Raw genomic sequence first — 21,170 nt, 5'->3', positions numbered from 1 at the left:
GGAGGTCATTGGTTTGAGGCCTACCTTTCCTTTTTATCTCATTGAACACATTATAAATTCTCTTGCTTAGATTAAAACATTTTGTGATGCAAGTCTGAAACCCTGATAACCTACTTCTTGTGGTTTTGAAAGTCAGCAATGTAAATGTGAACTTTCTATCTCATGGAAGACAGGGGTATGGTCTCTGACAGCTAAATATGATGGTTCTCAAAAGAAGACAAAAATAGCTCTGGAAGATACAGAATCTGCATTCATACGTACTCAATTTTGGAGATTTTTTTTTTAAACCTTGTTTTGACTCACATTCTCATAATGTAAATCAAGCTGCCCATGAGTTTAAGCACCACTAGAGGGAAGCATTTAATCTTCCTTTGAACACAAAACACATGAACATGAATACCATTAGATTATTCCAATTAATAAAATAGCAGTTTGACACACCCCGAAAATATTAACACTGCTGATTTGTGGTACTTTCATACACTGTATTATTAAATATACTGTATGTGGAAATCAGTTTAAAAATGTGTGCAACACTCTCAGACTTACAAGATGCATACCATAGCTGATCTTTAAATGGGACCAAACTTTAAAATGCTATAACCATCCCAGCATATAAAAACAGAAGCAAATAATGGTGTTATTTTTTAATCATCATTAGTGTCACACAACAATGATTTTAACATTATATACAAATATTTCCCCCACTATAATATCACAAAAAAACAGGGGTCAAGCCGAGTTACACACATGCAGCTCAAAAACGCGAAAAATGATTTAATCCTGTCTTTCCTGTGTGATCTTACAGTTCCATTAGCTAGATTTATATCAAAACATTGATCCGCCCACTTGAGGTCACAAATGTGACTTTCGTAGTACGTCAATAGCAACAAAGAATAAATGCACAGTTAGGTTTTGGATAAGGCATAAACAGAAACAGCTGAAATGATCCATATAAAACTAGTGGGTCAGTGGTTATAAACAGCTCATGCTTGATAACTGCATGTGCAGAAAAGTAACAGATGTTGTGATGAACATCAATCATGAGATTTTGTTTGTGGCACAGGATTCATGGCATATTTACCATTTATGCAAATAAGTCAAGATATGGTGCTTTCCTATGAAAATCTAGCTTTTCAGTGGAGATGATAAAGCTCATTTCAGATTTTCTAAGAAACTAGACACATTCCAGATGTGCAAATCCGCCATTATGGTGAGGGGTCTGTGCAGGATAAAAATGGAACCGCTGGGCACACTGTGAAATGTTTTTGTCTTTCCCAAAATGTACTCTTTATGGCCTGATGCATGCAAGAAAACTTTATGGTGAACCCAAGTAATAAAAAAAGCATAAAAGGAAAGATTTAAGCACAAATATTGGCATCAAAAGCACAAAGATAATCAATACTAAAAAAAGAATTTGACATTAAATTGTAAAGAAATCATTCTATAGTTTTGGAGTAACCACAAGGAATGATAATAAAGTTATTTTTGCCTCACAAAAAAGTGCAGTCATAAAATGCAACCAGGTCCGAATACGGCTGCAGAACATAACTGGAAATAAACATTAACCACACTGTTCATTTATAGTTCTCTGAATGTAGTGTTGTCAATAATATTTAGTATCTTTACAGAACTTTTGTTTCAAAAGATTAAGCACAGATTTGAGAGCAAGACGTTGGCCCTCCATCTCTGTGCTTCTCTGGAGTTCTCTTGATGTGTCCAAGGCCTTCTGGTGTTGTGATGGTGGACATTCACATCTTGCTGAAGCACTCTTTAGCATTGTTCCATACTTGAATTCCCTTTAAAACAAAAAAATCTTAGTTACATTTATGCATTTGGGACGCCTTTATCTAGTTAAAAATCTATCTTCAAATACCATCAAATAATTTTGCTTAATTTGTAAAATTACATTTTATTTGGTTGGCACATGTATACTTACCTTTTTGCACATGCTGATCTGCATGATGGCGTAGCTGATGAGAGCCTCTCTGAGATCGTGGTCTTTCTGTTCTTTGAATCTCTCAATGTCCACCCATGCACTCTTCACAAACTCTCTTCATGAGGTCACAAAGATTTAAAATGTTATTGGGAAATACGTTTTACAGATTAATACAACTTTATTTAAATAAACAAGGCATGTCGTAAACGAGTGCTTTGCTTACTCGCATTCTGTGTTTTTTTCTTTGACTAATTCCTCTCCTTCCTCAATCTGTGTCTCCAGCATTTTTAGCTTGGTCTCCCTCTGCTCCGGAGTCTCCTGCCCAAACAGCTTACTGGTCATCCCCTTTAGAGAAAAGGTTCGTAACGTCTGCAAATAAAAGCTCAGATTACTCATTTGCTAACGTAAAATCAATTTTTTTTTCTGAAATGTTTATTTTAAAGGCTGTAATACAGAAACTGTTTTCTTTTTATTGTTCAACTGAACAAAGTAATTAGCCTTATCTGCCAACCATTTCAGAATTTGTTAAATCGTTGGCTTCTTTTGCTGCACGAATGATTACATGATAAATGTGCCAATAAACTAATTCTCTGTGGACTCCACTATTTTAACTGCCTCAAAAAACAGACTTTGCTAGCCTGAGTTGAGATAAGCGGTCCAAAAAGGAAATTCCAGCATATGGGTTGGTGAATAACATTAGGGTGTGTAAATGATGAAATCTACTTCATTATAGGGCAATCTGTCAGGCTGGAAAGTCCCCCATTACAGAAAAAAATGGGGTGATGCGTGTTCTCTAATCTCTGATGTCATTTGCTCGGATGGACACTGACCCCGGTGGCAAGTTCCTCCTGCTGTTGTTTTTTAGAAATCAGATCCTGGGCAGCCATCTCCAGCTCAAATTGTGTCAGTTCATGCTTCCTACATACAGCCCTAGAAAAACACATAAGAATCAAGCAATACAATTATTAGATATTGTTTAGCACATCTATTTACTAAGCACAGAAATTACTTTATACTAATCATGGAAACAAAAGACATTAGATAAATGTGAACTGAATAAAGAGTTAAAGATGGTGTATGCAGCAAACAGTAGTTGCTCTGCTTAAGATAATTTTAAGGAACACCGGGCATCGATGGGGGTTGTGTTAACAGTGCAGGGAACATTGCATGTGCAACTGAATCGGCCAGAGGAGGCTTTCAGCTCCCAGGAGATCAGGTAAGAGTGCAATAAGAACAGGAGTTAATGGGGAATGTTTCTAATGGGCTCACAAGCCTCACTGTTATAACAGCTTGTGTTTGGCATGCTTGAGTTCATTTAAAATGAAGACATTCAGGAAAGCCAAATGCAGTACCTTAATGCATCTGCGTAGAAAAGATACTCTTTCAACTGGTCAGCATAATGCTCTTCTTCTTCTAAAATATCATCCACAGAGGCGGCGTACCTGTAACAAATAAAAGTGTCCGATTAAAACAATCCAAAACAACAGAATTATTTTGTTCAAAAGATACATATGCATACATATAACTATGATGCAAAAATATGAAAAAGATGACTTAACGACTTAACTATGAGGACGTGTCATTTTTTTAATAGTCCATTTAGTCTTCCAAAATGTGGCAGAATTTAAAGGAAACTATACAGTATTATTAAATATGAAATTACAGTGACATAAGACTTTGGACATAAAGCCAAACGCTTATTTTGCTGACTGGCATTTTGGTGGAACTGCATGTATTATTTACTCTAAATAGGGAGTAGAGCTTGTGGAACTTGTAGCCAAATCCACAGCAGCGTGTTCTGAGTAATTTTTGGGAATAGGTGAGCAACATGATCCATAAAACAGCCTGACAGCTGCCAAATGGGCGCTGATGATGGACAGCCTGTTTCTCTCAATGTGTAGACAGGCAGCGCTTTGGGCTCTGACCTTTAACCTTTCTGCTGAGTACAGCAATCTGGAATCCATCAAGAGATGGAGCAATACAAACCGATGAAGAAGCAAAATGGGCTGGTTAAAGACTGCAAACTGAGAGTCCCTCCCTCTCACAACATTCTCATCATATTATTAAAAAAGATGCTGCTAAACATTTTAACCACAGCTCGAGCAGATTTGTTGAGCTGCCTGTCAGCCAATCAAACCTGAGCCTCCCTAGGGCTCACCTTATAGGCTACTAGTTACAGGAGGACTCGAGAATGGAAATGTGAGAGGGATTCAGATCAATCTGGCCAATGTGTTTAACAGCCTAGTAGCACACACATGTTAAACCACAGCAGAGCCCTGAGGTGGATCATACAACACCTTTCTATTTCAGATCTCTCAATGAGCTCTCGAAGAGTAACAGGATCGGGCTCAGGAAGCAGAAATACAATAAAATCCGCCTGCAATAAAATACTACACTAATCCTATAAAGGCTATTTAAGAATGGCTCATAAAAAGACCCTAGTCTACTTTTGCATGTGCGCTGTGAACTCACGCGTCCATGTGATGCCCGGCGCTCTGCAGTCCATCTCCCATCTCTTTTTCAATTGCACTCCACTCGCTGTCCAAAACAAACACAGATTCACAGTTAGCCATCGCAGCACACGCTCAAGCCCAAAGAGCTGATTTACAAAAAGCATAGTGCTTGCAACACCAAGGCGACAGGTTAAATCCCCGGAAAAAAATCATTAACATGATCAAATGAATACATAAAACATAATGCACATGCATAAATGCAATGTAGAAATGTTTTAAACAAATTAGGTTGGAGTACTTAATGACTTTTTTGCTATTAATGGCTTTCACCTGAAGACTCTTCCATAATTTCCATGCACTTTATAGACACCATACAGGCGATCAGCAGCTCTCTGTAAGAGGCATAAAGTCTGTTAGTAAATGTTAGCCTAAAATATGATATGTGCATTTTAAAATCAAGAATTGTAGTGTTGGGGATTGAGAATATTAAAGAAAGTACTTCAATATTTCGCCTAACAGTACTATTTCGGTCCAAAGGAGCCTAAATTCCAATTAGATTTACATTGAAGAATTTAAGAATAAGTTTATGACATGAAAGATACAGAAACATTAGGTCAATAAACACTCAATGAATGCTCTTTGACCAAAATTAAACACAGAAAATGTTGTATAATACAACTGCCAATAGAAAAAAAAACAAGCTTGCAATATATCAATATTTAACATGCATTTCAATAGGGCTTTTGTTTGAAAAAAATTTTTTTGTGAGCTGCACGTTTCATTATTTACACTCACCGCTCGTACTCTCAGGAGCTGAGAAATAACAGACTGTAGCTCATCTCCATAGTGTTTCATATCTGCAAATCGCCTGTGATACATACGCGCACAGGTCAAGGTCACAAACAGCACGGCCCACATCTTTAGCATTTCAATATGACACTTTGTGCAGCATGGTTTCACAACAACCTACTTGTCTGCATTCTTCACTCTGAATGTAGCGTTCAAAGCCTTTAATCTTGAATCCGCCTGTGAAGAGGACACAGGGCACAAGTTGACTGACAGATTCATGTTTGGCTTTTGTTTGTTCAGATGGTGTTAAGGAGAATCAGAGCCCCTCCTCACGATAATCTTTTTCAACTGCTGAGGTCAGATAAACACTGCAATACGGAATTATATATACAAACATAAAAACTGCCGCTCTTTCTGGTTCGATCCAGGCTGGTCCAACAGACTTCCTGTGCTTGTTTATAGAAACTAACTTGTACTGATAACAAAATGTTCACTGCAATAGCGATTCAGCTGTTCACACTACGAATATAGTATTTAGTCAGCTTCATATCAACAGAGAATATAAACATGTGGTGAGAAGGGACAGATCTGCTTGGGGTTTACAAAGGGGGAGAAGTTGAACGTGATAAACTTGAAAGTGCTGATATACCTTCGCCTGAAATCCTGTTTCAAACACAGATTCCTTCCAACCATTTTCCTGCGAGGCAGACAAAAGACACGATTTCTGACTATGACAACAGACATTATAAGCATTTAAATATTAGTTTAGCATAATTGATACTTAGAAACAAAAAAGGTCATTTTTTATCAAACTCAATCTTGAAGATACATAACATGAGATCATGAAAATTACATTTCGTGCAGTGTGTAATGTCGCCGTGTTTGAAAGTAAGCAGTCTGCCAAGTTGTAAATCCGAAGGTGAATGAATAATAAAGTTATTGGCTTGGAAAAAAGGGAGTCGACTCTGAATCACGCAAACGAGTCGTCACTTGTCCCATTCCCGAAACGCCGTGGATTTACATCACTACATATAGTCCCCGCCTACATTTTGCTAGGACTGCCCGCGAAAACTTCACTCTTCTCCCACAAACACTGTAGCTTGTGTCCCTCAATCGCGGTAGACCAATCCAGGTCTGACCAATCACATAAGACTAGGTTAGCGGAAAGGGGGGGACTAGACAGATGAATCGCGGAACAAATCATTTGAGAGTTAGTCAAGAAGTAAGATAAGATTAACTGCCTATTGTTACAAAAACAATAGGGCTTTTACACCTATGTACATAAACTTGTTGTTGGACACTTAACAAACCAAACTTAAAAATCCCTAGTTATGTACTCTTTAAGGTACTGTATAAATAGCATCTGCATTTGTGTGAAAAAATATTTTGTTGGCCAGCAAATATTGATCTGTAGTTCTTTATAATTAATTTGTTAACCAATTATTAAGTGCATATTGTAACAAATTGTATTATATTTACAGCATTCATTTTATAATAATACATTTTCGGATTTTTGCCGAAGGAGATAATATGTTTATATACTAAACGCGCGCTGAAGAGCAGTTTGTCCATTTATGGCTACTGTAGAAACAACATGTCAAATTCAATGTAAGTGGACACTTGGTGTATGTATGTAGATAGAAATAGCTCATTCTAAGGTAATAAAAACATAATGCTCCATTATGTTAGGTCTTTATAGACCTCTGAATACTTAGTTATGTAGATTATATTGCATTTCTGTCAATAGGTACTCCAAAACATTACACACTGGACCTTAAAGCAAGACCTCTGTACCTCAGTAAGGAATGAATAAAAGATCTTGTCATTGGACAGAACTGGGTGCGAGGCCACTCGAAGCAGGAAGTTCTCCAGTCCAACTCTACGCCTCTCCACGAAATCCGGATCCATGTTGTCAGCTGATAGCTTGTGCCAAACAAATTCAGCCTGTGCCATGAATAAACAGCAAGCAGTTACATTGCATCTTAGCTAAACATCTTAATGAGGTTCAGTTAATGGAGCGTTTTATTTGCATACCCGCTTTTCAGGTAAAGGCGGAACCACCAGGAATGGATATGTGACCAACAAATAGTTTTTAAGGAGCTCAAACTCGCTGTAGCGTCTCCAGAGAGAGTCTGGAACAGGAGTGGTCCCTTCCGACGAAGCATCCACTGCCCTACGAGGAAAAAGAAACAAACATCGATCATCAGAAGTGGAATAAGTGAAACACATAGAGCTTTTAATTCTGACTATCAATTTTGGTGTACAAAGCTTTTTTAAATTAAAAACATTTTCGTGGTGAAACGTGAGGTTGGTTAACAGTTTAAGCTATTTTCTAAATAAACTTAACTTAATCAGCTTAATATAGACACGGGAGTGATCTCTATGGTTTCAGGTTGCATGGCAACCTAGTGTATGAAAGCAGTCATTTTAAAGGCTCTTTTAAACACATGCCATAGGTTTAATGGTGATGTGTAATCTTTCTGAATTCCCAGAGCGTAAAGTTATAAGCACATAGCTAATGTAGTAGTAAAAGGCTACCAAATCACAATATAAAATGCAATATAAAAGACAAGTAGAATTTTTTTCTGCATTAATTCTACCAAGTGATATTGTATATGTCTTTTCCTGTAATGTTTTTTGAAGGACTAGAGAATGTGGTCTGATGGGGAATCTTATTATATAGCTATGTAATGTATTGAACATAAAACTAAAAAACAAAATTCACTCTATCATTTTAAGCTTTTGCTTTTCAAGACCTGGAAATCATGTTTCTTTAAACTCCCTGATGTTCACACATTTTCCATAGTCATGAATAAAATGAATGGCTGAAATGGCAAAAAACATGAGAGGTAGGAAGGTTTGAAATAAGAGCTGAACTTCCAGAGGGCTCCAGGGAAGAATTGGGAACACAAAATGTTCTACACGCTAATAATACATGATGAAATCAAAGCAGAAGGAAGGTGCGGATTGGCTGAGAGACTTTCCCCAAGCACAGTGGCACCAAACTGCTCTCCATAGCCTGCTGTAGTGTTAGTGCGCGCTTTCTACATGATCCTTACAAAAACATGTGTTTCCTTTTATGGGAACAATACAGCACTGTGAAGTTATCACCAATCATAATGAAGTGATATAAGATATATTTTTTTGTGGTGCATGCTGAGGCAGGAATTTTCTACATGTCATATTAAGGGTTTGAAAAAAGTACCCACATCATCATATTGCGTGATCTGCAAAAGCACGCAAAAACTTTGTTATTGTAAGGATTTTTTCTTTCTCGTTTTAAGTACATCGAGAAATTAAAAAGTATTTGTCAATAGTCTACATAAATCTAGTTTTAAGATACACAGACTAAAATACTCAAATATCTTCCACAAATTTGCTCAACAAGCAGACAAAAATACTGGTTAGGAAAAAAATGATTAGAAAATCAATTTAAGCACTTTTACGATTACATTAAAGCACCAACAAGCACATTCAGATTGCATGTTGAGTTAGATCACTTTTCTTTGTGAAATCATGTGATTTTGAAATCATAACACTCTGGCCAGCTTGTGCATTTGGCTCTGCACAAAAAACTGAGACAAACCACATCTGCTTTAACTGCTGACTCAACACTCTCTTCAGAAATGACATATCCCTCTTTTCAACACAAAGCTTGTTGGGTGACGGGCGGTAAAAGTGATCTGCTGTATGTCACTTTGTGTTCAGTGGGATCGTTTTGTTTTTATATTGTAAGAGAACTTTGAAATGTTACATTTTCAGGCCCAGTAACAGGAAGCATCGATTCATTTGGGTTTGACTTCTTTAAAAAAGCAAAATCTGCTGACTATTTAAATTTGAAGGCTCGTCTTGTTTGTTGCTTATGTGACTCTGTATGATCATAGTGCATTCTTAAAGTCAATGTTTAAAACGGCTCTATCTTGGTTATGCATATTTTACACCAAATATGCATGTGCATCTTTTGGCAAAATGGAGTTAAATATGTTGAAATGAGAAATATTATTTATCTCGGTTGTTACACGAAAGGCTAGATAACAAATGAAACAAGTTAAAATTGTAAGTTGTTTCCTGTTAAATGTACAACACTGTAATGATGCAATCCTTTAAATACACAAAACCGGTGCCATTTATTTCATCAAAATTTACTGCATCCAAAAGCTGAAGGCATTTATAATATATTCAAGAGTGGACGATTAGATGCAATAATGGTGTATACAAAAAGCAATTGAATGAAATGACATTAAGAACAGGGCGAGTCTCATTCACACAAGTCACAGCATGGAGGAAAATAAAGCAAAGTATCTTACCTGGTCTCTACAAGATACACGGTATAAGTCTCCTGCATGTTGACAGCATTTTTCCCAGTTCTCTTCTCTGCTTCAGCCACACCGATCTCCATCCTCTTCAGAAGATTTGTGCCTTTTTCAACCATCTTTAAGAACCAGAAAAATAACAGCGTTTGAATGTCTGAGCAAAGGAGAAAAACTAAATTTACTACGAAGTCATAAATTGTGTGTCATTGGCATTTTACATTGACAGTCGACCAAAACTTTACTCTACCATAGATGTAGAGAAGTATCACCATTAGTAACTCACAATGAGCTTTCCTTATTTTTAAAGGTCAGCCATACTCAAATCATGAAACCAAATTTGCACATGTCAAAGGATTTGGCTGACGTATAGGGTGAATATGTTCATTGACATTCATCGCAACTTGATTTAATTACATATGATATACGTAACGAACTGGGTGTTTACAAACTACGTGGCAAATGTTTTCATTGACATAAGCGTAAAACAACACAATTTCCTACGTATATGTCGCTCTACAATCCTTCTTTACATGACAAAACGCTTTGGAAAAACATACATGTGGTTTGTTTTGGGCGTCTCCCCCGAATATGCGGATTTATTTGCAATATATAGATGTTAACCCCGAGGAGTGAACCCTGTCCCAGTCAGATCACGCGCTTTCGATTCAGCGCGCGCGACATCTACAAAATAACCCGTTATCGGTCTCGCCACAGAAAGAGATGCTTCGACTACCGGCTTTACCGTGTTCTTTATGTTGTTTTCCGACTCCGACGGAGTCAGGTCTGTGTTTCCTATCACCGCTATATCCCCGCTTCCTGAATCCGCCATGGTTTACTCGTCACGCGCTTGCGCGTTGAGGACTTTTTCACGCGAGTTTGTGCGCGTTCACGTGTGCTGGCGTCCGTCAAACGAGGATTTGGATATTACTACAGTTAATCATGAAATATAATAGGTAATGAAATGTAATGAAGTTTATAATAACACTAATTAGAAAGAAAGAAAGAAAGAAAGAATGAGAAAGAAAGTGTTTAGATAGGTCACTCGAGAAAAAAATTATTGTATGTTTCCCATTTCACATTCGCTACACATTCGTTACATTTATTCATTACTTTCGTGGATTCACACCTTTTCCAAAATGTGTTTATTTACATACTTTAAAGATCCCCTCACATTTTTGTATCAACGCAATACTGTTCATTGTTTATTCTGTATCGGCTATATTTGGAATGGGGCATTGATAAATATGAGTTCCTGGGCGGACCCGATCTCAGTCACATCTGGATTAAAAACATCTGGATCCGCCTACACGGAACTCAGTTACACACAGAGCCTTAAACTCTCTTACAGATGACTTTATCAGCGCCTTTGACACAAGCAGAATCGAGAGAATAACATCGTCGCTTTAACACTTCAGGATTTGGGACTGTAAAGATATTATGGGTTGCAGAGGCTGGAGTTTGTGGGTTCAGGCATCTCTTCTTCTCTGTTTCTGCCGTGAGTAGAAAGAGTCTCTCTCTGCTTTCATTGTCTGGAGTCCAGCGCGCATCAGAGCCTTGTCTTTGAGTTTATGTGCCGTTTAAGGTCGACATAGGCTACTATAACAGAATCTCTACGTTTTGTATACTTGAGAAACGTTTGAGAAAGAAGAAGAGGAAAAGGGAAAGATTTCCCGAAAATATAGCTCAAAAAGTTGGGTTAAACAGTTGGTCTATTAGTTAAAAATAATCACTAATGCATAATGTCTACTTTAACAAATCCGTGGGAAAGAAGAAAGGGCCTCAATTGCATTTCACTTATTCATTGTTTATTAAACTATGCAAAAGAAGCATATGGTGCATTTGCATTAATTGATGCAAATTAATTATATTTATTTATTATAAAGGTTATTTATTTGTCTATTTTCTTTAAACTATTTAGACAATTTCAGTACAATCTTTTTTACGCGTTTTGATCCCTGCACCATTAACATATCAAATTGAAAACAAATTTAGATCTCATCTAGAACCCCAAAATGAATGCAGCAGATCCTAAAAACGGTCTAAACATTTCACACCCAGATAAGCAATACTGGTAAAGAAAAACGAGATGAAACTTTGAATTATTAATAGGCTATACCTTTGTCTGATAATATTCTGTTATCAGTCAATAAGATGACTTCATTAGCAGTTGTTTAGGAATATCATGTTTTTTAAAGACAACAAAATCCCCTTTTAACATCACAGTACTGCACAGTTTCGTTTGTTTCGTTTGTGATAAACATAAAATACATGCATTTTAACTTAATGTTTTGTTTGAATCACAACTATTATGAAATTGTACACCAGAAATCACTGCAGTAGAGACAAATACGATGACAAGCACTGTATCTGCATTAAAATGACACGACAGCATATGGAAAGTTCCAAAAGGGAAACCAGATCTTGAGAATCCAAATGATCTTTGCACAGTAGAGGCCCCTTTAAATGGTTTGGGTGTGTGTAGAGAATTTCCACTTTCAACAACAATTATGAAATATAACCATGAGGGTGGAGAGAAGAAAATCATTACTTCGAAGACACACTAATCATTTCCCATCTGTTGTTTGTAATGACCTTTTAAGACCAAATCTGGGGAATATGGAGAGAAAGGGCTTGTGTAAGGGTGAGCAGATGTGACCGCACATAGAGACTGTATATAATAACACAAAGACATCTATCTAGGGTGCCTGATGATTCTAAACGTTGTCATCATGATTGTCTACAATGGCAACATTGTTATTAGTTAAGCAGTGGTGACAGGGCCTAACTCTCATTTCTCCTTTGTTTTCTTGAGAAGAGTTCAAGAACTTGTTCTTTGTGGGCATGGGTTTGCTTGGTACTTAAATTTGTTCTTTAGCATGATATGGCAGAACATTTTACTGGCATTGATGAAGCTCCTCCAGTCTCTGAATAATGGGAAGAGGGTGTTACCCTACTGACATATAAACAGCACTTGTGTGTGATCCACGGTCAACATTAAAGGCAACATCTGAAGACATCTGTTTATCATAAATGCGACAGTCCTGCTTTCATTGTACTGTTTTTCATTTAATATCAGGAAATGCTTTCGGGGATCAAGCTGAGTTTAAAAGGAATTGGAAAAACTTGGAAACGTGCCACCCAGTGGGATAGTTTGATTATTGCATACTGGGGCCCCCCCAAAATGTTCATGGCATGAAAAGGTTTGTTTACATACGGGAGTGATATATTTTCCTTAAGCTTACCCTCAAACAAGCCAGTTGATATTATTAAATTAGAAACCAAATGATGAGTCTTTTTTACTAGGAAGAAATGCTTTTCACTATTCATGTAAGGACGTTTTCCAAAATGTACCTCTTAAAAGTATATATAAGCCGAGACACGGATAATACTATTAATACATTTCAATCAGTTTATCATTTAAAACACCTTAAAACATCTTTTCTGTGTGAAATATTTTATGTGGAGGGTGTGATTGTTCTTTCTTTCTTTAAAATGAATGCCAAGTTGTTGTAATGCAACAGCATTCACATACAGTATGATTGGTTATTTTAAGATAAACAGTTTTTATGTTGTTGCATGAACTTGTTGTTTGCCTAGTGCTAGTCAAAACATTAATTTTAATAAATTATCTTGGGAGCAATAGTGGGAGTGTGCTGATGCATTAAGTGTCCGCATGCTTTTTAGGAGCACATATACATCAAAGTCCATTTCAGTTCTCCAAAATCTTTCACACAAATGAGCTTGTTAGTACAAGAAAATACCACCCTGAAAATCTACGTATCACTTGGCACACGCGTTTCATTATTATACACAGTGCTCATGAATTACAAATAGGTAACGAGAAGGGAAACTCGCTTGAGCGCAAACCAAATAAATGCAGGCCAACATCTCTTGGCCTCTGTAGGCAGCCATTGGATTTCCCATAAGCACCGAGGGGCAGTGCTTCAAACTTGGCCCGTGCGAGGGCTTCTGGCTTCAATTTATTTCTGGAGCGGTCGCTGCTGAGTTTAATTACTTTAAAGTTTGTGGGGGGGGTGTGCTTAGCCTTTAAGTTTTCTTCTCTCTCTTTTTTCTGCCTTCATGTCCCTCGACCTTTCACGCAAGAGCTCTCTCTGTTGTATATTTTCATGGTTTGCATGAGTGGACATCTGGACGTGTGTGTCAAATCTCTCCTCTCCTTCCTTTAAAACAGTTTACTGTAAGGTTGCCGCGATCTTTCAGTGAAGTGGCTCACGCCCCTCATCTGCTTTCAATAAACAATTAATTTTGTTGTGATGTGGTAGCTTCAGTGTAGAGACACCATGCGTGGGAAGGAATTCAAGCTTGTCCCACTTACCACAGGAACTCCTGACACTCATGAACACAGATGCTTGCTTAAAGTGCGTTTGCGCACCAAACTAAAAAGGCCCAGTGCGCACACATCTAGCTATATTACATTCATCCAAATCTAATTTGAACTTTATAAACTCCAGATGGGTCGCTTAGCTCAAAGATCTGGTCTTCAATTCTATCTTAATTGCATTATGGCCATTTAGCTTTGTCAAAGCATTACTAAGCTTTATAGCTTAATAATTATAAGCATTATAGCTTTGTCATTTTCATTATTAATGCATTTTGACTGCATTTATTGCATGCCGTAATCAAGCCAAGTTTGATGTGCTTTTAGGTTATTGGGTTTTTCCATTCACCCTCATGTGGTATGACTTTTTTTTCTGTGGAACACAAAAGAATAGCGGTTTTGTGTGGGTACAATTGAAATCAGAAAGGGGCATTGTTGTTTAGTTATTTACATTTTTCAAAATATCTTCTTTTGTGTTCTGCAAAAGACTTAAAGCGATACAGGTCTGGAAGGACATAAGGCTGAAGAAATGTTAGTTTTGAATGTACTGACCCTTTAAATGCACTGTAAGGAGATAATGGTCCAATATGTATTTTTTGGCGGATCTATTGACAGAAATGCAACAATAAACATAAATATGTCTTCAGGGGTGGATAACGACCTTACCTAATGAAGCGTTATGTTTTTTTACCTTTGAACGAGCTGTTTCTATTTACATACAGTACACCGAAAGTCCCCTTACATGGAATTCGCTGTGTTGTTTCTACAGTAGCCCTAAACGGACAAACTGCACTAGAGAGCAAGTTTAGTAAAAAAGTAATTTCCTTCGCAAATATGCGTAAACGAGACGACATTTTAGTGCTATGTCAGCCAACGTAGTGCATCGAAAGGGAGGGGTTGGAGGTGTGGAGTGAGCCGTTGGTTGCAATTTGCAACCTCACCGCTAGATGCTGCTAAATTTCATACACTGGACCTTTAAAGCATCTGCCAAATGCATAATTATTTGTCCACTACCTGATTCCTCATCACAGAAATATTGCAAATACGGGTTCGTAATAATACTGTGTAAACTATAATGTTTTGTTGTCTGTCTTATTGCAGTGCTGCAAGCGAAGACTTTTACTCTGATACAAACCAACTTCTGTAAGTGGTGCAACCACTCGAGTCCCATATGCGAAGACAACGTCTGCACGAGCAACTGCAGTCTGAGCTCTTACTGTGAACTGACTGAAGAAGTGTGTGTAGCAATTTGGTGAGTCTAAAATTTGACTACGCATAAATGATGTGCACACAAATTGAGTTTACTGTTCCTAATATGAGCAAAGCTCTGTGGAAAACTCAAATGGCTTTTATGCTCATGCGAACCTTGGCAACACTGTACAACGATATGGTACAAATAAAAACATGGCAGCATATTCCAATAAGGTTCCAAGGAATAAGGATTTCGCTGCCATATAACCCTTATGACCTGTGTTGCCGTGTTGCTTTTCTCTTTTAAAACCATCTCCAGCCAGTTTGGTTTATGAAATATTTGTCTCACATTTGTGTTTCTGAAAGAGAAAGTGTTCTCTGTGGGGTCAAATAAAGACTCTCTTTCCGGGACAAATATCAAACACATTTCAAACCTTCGGCGAAGTTTAGACTCTGGCATAAAATACAAAGTGCGCCAATGAGCAGGGATTCCCTGGATACGTTTTACTAAAAAATTCATCAGAGGACCATAAGAGGACCTTTTCTCAACCCCCACTTTCTAACTTTGATCCCATGTTTGTATTTCTGAGGGGATCGGTTGTTGTTTTAACCAACTGAAGGAGATTCCTCTGGGCTTTCGAGTATCGTGCTTTTTTTGACTGCGTTCCTTTGATGTTTCTCGTAGGAGGAAGGACAACGCGAGTGTCAGCGTAAGAACGATGTGCTATAACCCGCAGAATCCACTGGAGAACATCATTCTGGCAAATTACTCCACCACAGAGTGTTTGATGACACCTCAACCCTCTGATGATGGCCTGATGTATATCTGTGCCTGTATCGGTGATCAAGAGTGCAATGACCAGCTGATTTTTGACAAAGGACCTAATGGTACGTGCATGTCTAATAAACGCATCTGAAAGTTATGATTTTCATATTGCTGTAGGCCTACTCGGTGTATCTGGTTCTCTAGCTTAGTTGGTTATGGGTTAATTTCATACTGACCAACTGACAAAAATTGTATAAATGGCAGTTGTGTTTATCAGTTGCGTAAGATGTTTTGTATAAAAGCCTCTGTCAAATGCGAACATATTACATGAGTGGATTTTTGTATCGCATATTTTCCACCAAATGATTTGGTTTTTGCAATTTAAAACCAAGCTTCTGTTCCAAAACCAAGTAAGCCGTCCATCTATGCAGTATTTTGAAATGTCATTGATGCACTCCAGAAGTTATATTGTCTGTTCCATTTAAATATAACTTATCAATAAAATTTAAATTAAATTATGTAAAATATGAAAATATGAATAATGCTCATAAGAAACCTTTTAAGTCATATTTTACGATGGCAAAAAGTAAAGTAAAAGTAAAAAGATCTGCCATGAACTGTGGACAAAATGGGAGAACCATGTATAGATTACATTATAGATAAACAAAAAATATTATAATAAAATACTTTGATAAAAATGTTAGTTATTATTTATATATTTTTAATATAATAAAGGATTGTTATATACAGTCACAGAAAAAATAGGAGATCATTTCAAAATTATTTTAATTCAGTGAACTACTAACAATATTTCTCCCAAATTTAAAATACAAATATTGTATTTTTCAGACCTCAGATACTGTAATGAAAACAAGTTCATATTCACTTATAAGCAATACAATGTATGTGTTTATGTAATTATGTATTTATGTGTACATGTTTTTATTTATTTATACATTTTTATCACAGTTTACATGTGTCTTGACATGCTGTCAGTCTTTCACATTGCTCTTGGTTGACTTTGTCACTCCTGAGGTTTGAAAGAAATTTAAAAGACACTGGACTGGAATGACCGCAATACATATAGAAATGCTGATTAAATAAAATGGAATGTTCTCTTAAAAATATAACTAATGTAACTCTCTTAACTAAAAATAGACCACTTGAAAAAAAGTGTATTTAAGTGCACAATATTTTAGCTGGCCTGTCATGTATGAGGTACCATCTTCATTAAGATGCTGTCTTGGAAGGAGCCCAGAGCCCATGTAAGCTAATATAATGAATGTGATTTTTCTAGGGTACTCTAAGCTGAAGTCTAAAGACGTCATTCCAGTGGTAGTCATAAGCCTTGTTCCTCCACTTCTAGTAGCTATCATTGCTACCCTGATCTTTTACCTGTACCGCACGCGCAAACCCAGCAAACCCAAAGACTGGGCACCAAGACGCACCCACTATCAATGCCTGGACCCAGCAGAGGCCTGCGCCTACCAAGCAAATGGTAGCGATTACCGCGGCAAGCTGCATTCAAATACTGATGACGTCAATTCAGAAATATCCTCAACTTGTGGCAATAACCTAAACCACAACACAGAGCAGCTGCCCATTCAGCTGGAGACCATTGTGGGCAAGGGCCGCTTCGCTGAGGTGTGGCGGGCACGACTCAGCCATAAGGAAACTGGGCAGTACGAAACGGTGGCTGTGAAGATCTTCCCGGCCGTGGAATATACCTCGTGGTATAACGAAAGAGCCATTTTCTCTGACGCTAACTTAAAACATGAGAATGTGGTACAGTTTCTAACGGCTCAGGAACGTTGTGGGACCTCTCAGAAGCAATACTGGCTCATCATGGCTTATTATAGCCTGGGGAACCTTCAAGACTTTCTTGTTGGTCATATTATTACGTGGGCTGAGCTGTGTGCACTGGCAGGTTCTGTGGCAAGAGGCCTGGCACACCTGCACAGCGACACAACACCCTGTGGCACGCCGAAGGTGCCAGTCGCCCATCGAGATCTGAAGAGCAGCAACATTGTGTTGAAGAGCCGCAGCGAGTGTGCGCTATGTGATTTCGGACTGGCTCTGCGACTCGACTTCTCTCTCACTGTGGATGATTTTGCCAACAGTGGACAGGTAGGAAGACATGTTTTTTAAGGCTTTATTCTCAAGTTTACGCTTTCAGATTTTTTTTTAAATAAAATGTTGTATTATGCACAATTTTTCTCTGCATAGCTAATTTCATATGAATCCCTCAGAAACCAAAGATTTTTATGATCATTATTAACGATAAAAAACTTCCATCCATCCATTTTCTACCGCTTATCCGAACTACCTCGAGTCACGGGGAGCCTGCGCCTATCTCAGGAGTCATCGGGCATCAAGGCAGGATACACCCTGGATGGAGTGCCAACCCATCGCAGGGCCGATAAAAAACTTCATTATTAAAAATAAAATACACTTGACCCAAAATGTATTTATTTGGCTTTTTCTGACACGACTAAGCTGATTGCAATGCATTTTGGGATCGCATCTTCTGCTACAAAAACATACATTAACTGTATCTACTTTTTGGCCCTACACAGACATCTCACAAGGTTTTAAAATAGAGCAATGGTCCCCAAATGTAGCATCCTTTATTAACACCAAGAAAGCAAATATTCCATTTGTAACTGTATCATCGCAGAAAATAAACACAGTCAGGTCTATTTCCGAAAGTAATTTCACCTAAAAGCTCTTTTGTCGTTTTTTAAGGTAATCACATGATACCATTTGTAATTGATTTTGGTGAAGCCTTGTCTGAGTTATGCCGCCTGTGTCTCGTAGGTGGGGACAGCACGCTACATGGCCCCTGAAGTTCTAGAATCCAGAGTGAATCTTGAGGACTTGGAGTCTTTTAAACAGATGGATGTGTACTCCATGGCCCTGGTACTGTGGGAAATGGTCTCAAGGTGTGATGTCATAGGAGGCGAGTACACAATAGCTTTCCTGTGCAAATATTGTCATGCAGCAGATGCAGATGTATACTCTATGTAGAAATAAACGCTTTCATTTTTTTAAACAGAGGTGAAGAATTATGAGCCTCCCTTTGGCTCCAAGGTGTGTGAGCAGCCGTGTGTAGACAGCATGAGAGATCTGGTGTTAAAAGACAGAGGACGACCAGATATCCCCGAGTGCTGGACGACACATCCAGTGAGTAAACAACAGGACAGAATGCTTAAAAAGAGAAAAACTTTCATATCATCTCTGTCCTTCCAAAACCCTGGATATCCAAATTTTCTTTTAGGGGGAAATTGAAAAAACACTGTAGTTCTTAAAAGATTAAATACAATGTTGTCGAAGTTATTAATACTTTTTATTGGTTTAATATTTGCAAAACCCAGTGACAAACATAAAGTGTGACTAATAACAATGATTTGTGCAAAAAATATAAAAATGACCAAATATGGAGATACAAGGTTTCGATAGCACAGCAGCAATTTTGAAATCCTTAAATGTTTCATTTATATGAATGTACATGTTTAATGCATGTATACATATAGAACAAGTACTAATGCATGTAACAACAAAAACTAAATGTATTAGGCAAAGAAAATATCAGTAAAAGTACATAAATAACTATAAAATAAAGTGCAACCCCAAAAATTATTTTAACCCTGAACATATACTCCTTACCCAATAAAAAAGACAAACAAATAGACTGAAGTTGCATTGGACCTGGAAGCAACCACTTAGTAGACGCCCAGAATAGCCCTTCGAATATATAAACATGCACTTAAAACAATTCTGAAGATGTTATAGTGATGATAGTGATGCCCTGGCAACATTTATATAACACAATGGATCTCAATTATAAGTCATTTAACATAGCATTTTCAAACAAAGCATTACAGACATTTCTGTTATTGTCTCGCAGGGCATGCAGTTTTTGTGTGCAACAATAACTGAATGCTGGGACCACGACCCAGAAGCCCGTCTGACAGCATACTGTGTGGTGGAGCGCTTTAATACCTTGGCCCAGGAAGAGCTGGAGAACTCCATCACCACCCACACACCAGTGTTGACATCCACAGAACAGCAAACCCCATCCCTCCCCTGTCTTCCACCGTGCACAGACCACAGCACTGGCGAGCATCCTCCTCCTGCAGCTGACACGCAGATCTCTGCTTCCTCCAGACAACCGAGTCCAATGTGACCTGCCTGGAAAATCAGACTTGTTTTTTTGTAATACATATTGGTTCAATATGTGGAGCTGGTCTCTGTTTTTAAATGCTAATCTAAACCGAAAAGGTTTTTTGTTCTGATATGTCATGGTTTCTTGTGTACTGTTGTGAAATTTCTCCACGAGGCATTGCGCCATAACACGACATACGCCATTGCAGGTGGAAGGAACGTTGAGGGGACTCTTGGCAGTAAGCTCTGCGCAAGCCGTACAGCTCGTATTATACAAATGTTTTCCTAAAAATGTTTACCACACATAATTTACCCATTCGAAAACTTCCATCGGCCTCTGAGTCACTTGTTTTTAACATCCACGTGATCTTTCCATAAACTCGGCTTTGTGGGGCCTTCAATTTGATTTACCACAGACCTGCAGCTGAAATTACAACTCAAAAGTACGATAGACCAGCGACTGGAAATAACTGGTGTTCAAAGACAAAAAAAAAGAGGTTTATTTTATTGCTCAGAGAAGATTGTATTATTTTCTACAGATTTAAGAATAACTACAAAATGCGCTTTGTGTCAAACTATTTTCTTTCTTTTACTCAGAACGAGTTTCTTTGCACTGACCCTTTGTAACCACTGATCCCATTACTTAAAGGAAAAGTAGATCAAGTGTTCTCATGAGCCAGAATATCTGACCTTACGTTTTAGAAGTTGTGGAACATACTGTTTTTGCAAGACTTTGATCACATAATTAATTTATCATAAAATAGGATTGTTAATAGGATTTGTGTCGAGACCAGGTCACAAACAGATCCTAACTGAGAAGATAATTTGTTCTTTTGCATCAAATGTTTTATCTCTAAACTGCCAAGCATACTTATGAGGACTGTTTAGCAATCTGAGGTTCACTCAAGTTGCAGAGAGCAAGTTGGAGTGACAGGGAAAATCTATACCAGATTGCAGAACTGATGGAGATAATTACTTTCTGTAGAAATATCACAATGATCATATGGCAACCTGTTATGCTTTTTTCCATTACTGAAGAGGGAATAAAGATATTGAGTCATTTTACCCATTCCTATTGTGAACTGGTTTCACAATTGTACAGTTTCAGTAAATAAAATGTATGTATTTTCCTGGTTATGCGAGTCTTTGTTTCTTGTCTTCGCAGTTAGCGGATGGATCTTTCCTGTTATGCTGCACCTTTTGAAACTGGCTTTTA

At 37.7% G+C, this 21,170-nt stretch overlaps 2 protein-coding genes across 5 annotated transcripts; one reads left to right on the top strand and one right to left on the bottom strand.

Moving 5' to 3' along the window:
• Positions 1–632: 632 nt before the first annotated feature.
• On the bottom strand, positions 633–10,373 carry snx4 (sorting nexin 4). 2 transcript variants are annotated; one of them, XM_056755605.1, is made up of 14 exons: positions 10,237–10,373; positions 9,489–9,613; positions 7,216–7,354; positions 6,976–7,125; positions 5,831–5,878; positions 5,363–5,418; positions 5,188–5,260; positions 4,723–4,784; positions 4,412–4,477; positions 3,292–3,381; positions 2,770–2,869; positions 2,163–2,308; positions 1,940–2,054; positions 633–1,799 (listed from the first exon to the last, which is right to left on the bottom strand). In XM_056755605.1, the coding sequence occupies exons 1-14, from the start codon at positions 10,321–10,323 to the stop codon at positions 1,752–1,754; spliced, it is 1,305 nt and encodes a 434-aa protein (XP_056611583.1). In that variant the 5' UTR covers positions 10,324–10,373; the 3' UTR covers positions 633–1,751. The 2 variants fall into 2 exon arrangements, with proteins under 2 accessions (XP_056611583.1, XP_056611584.1); XM_056755606.1 differs by lacking the exon at positions 10,237–10,373 and adding an exon at positions 10,052–10,204.
• On the top strand, positions 10,347–21,089 carry tgfbr2l (transforming growth factor beta receptor-like). Of its 3 annotated transcripts, none has more exons than XM_056755604.1 (7): positions 10,347–10,447; positions 14,935–15,085; positions 15,710–15,912; positions 17,088–17,917; positions 18,608–18,749; positions 18,846–18,973; positions 19,698–21,089. In XM_056755604.1, exons 3-7 carry the CDS (start codon positions 15,744–15,746, stop codon positions 19,974–19,976), a joined length of 1,548 nt encoding a protein of 515 aa, XP_056611582.1. In that variant the 5' UTR covers positions 10,347–10,447; positions 14,935–15,085; positions 15,710–15,743; the 3' UTR covers positions 19,977–21,089. The 3 variants fall into 3 exon arrangements, with proteins under 3 accessions (XP_056611582.1, XP_056611580.1, XP_056611581.1); XM_056755602.1 differs by lacking the exon at positions 10,347–10,447 and adding an exon at positions 10,808–10,989; XM_056755603.1 differs by lacking the exon at positions 10,347–10,447 and adding an exon at positions 12,614–12,694.
• Positions 21,090–21,170: the final 81 nt, after the last annotated feature.

This window comes from Triplophysa dalaica, chromosome 8, assembly GCF_015846415.1.
Source record: "Triplophysa dalaica isolate WHDGS20190420 chromosome 8, ASM1584641v1, whole genome shotgun sequence".
NCBI lineage: Eukaryota > Metazoa > Chordata > Actinopteri > Cypriniformes > Nemacheilidae > Triplophysa > Triplophysa dalaica.
The sequence above is the reverse complement of the archived record's forward strand: the minus strand, read 5'-3'. Positions and strand labels throughout refer to the sequence as shown.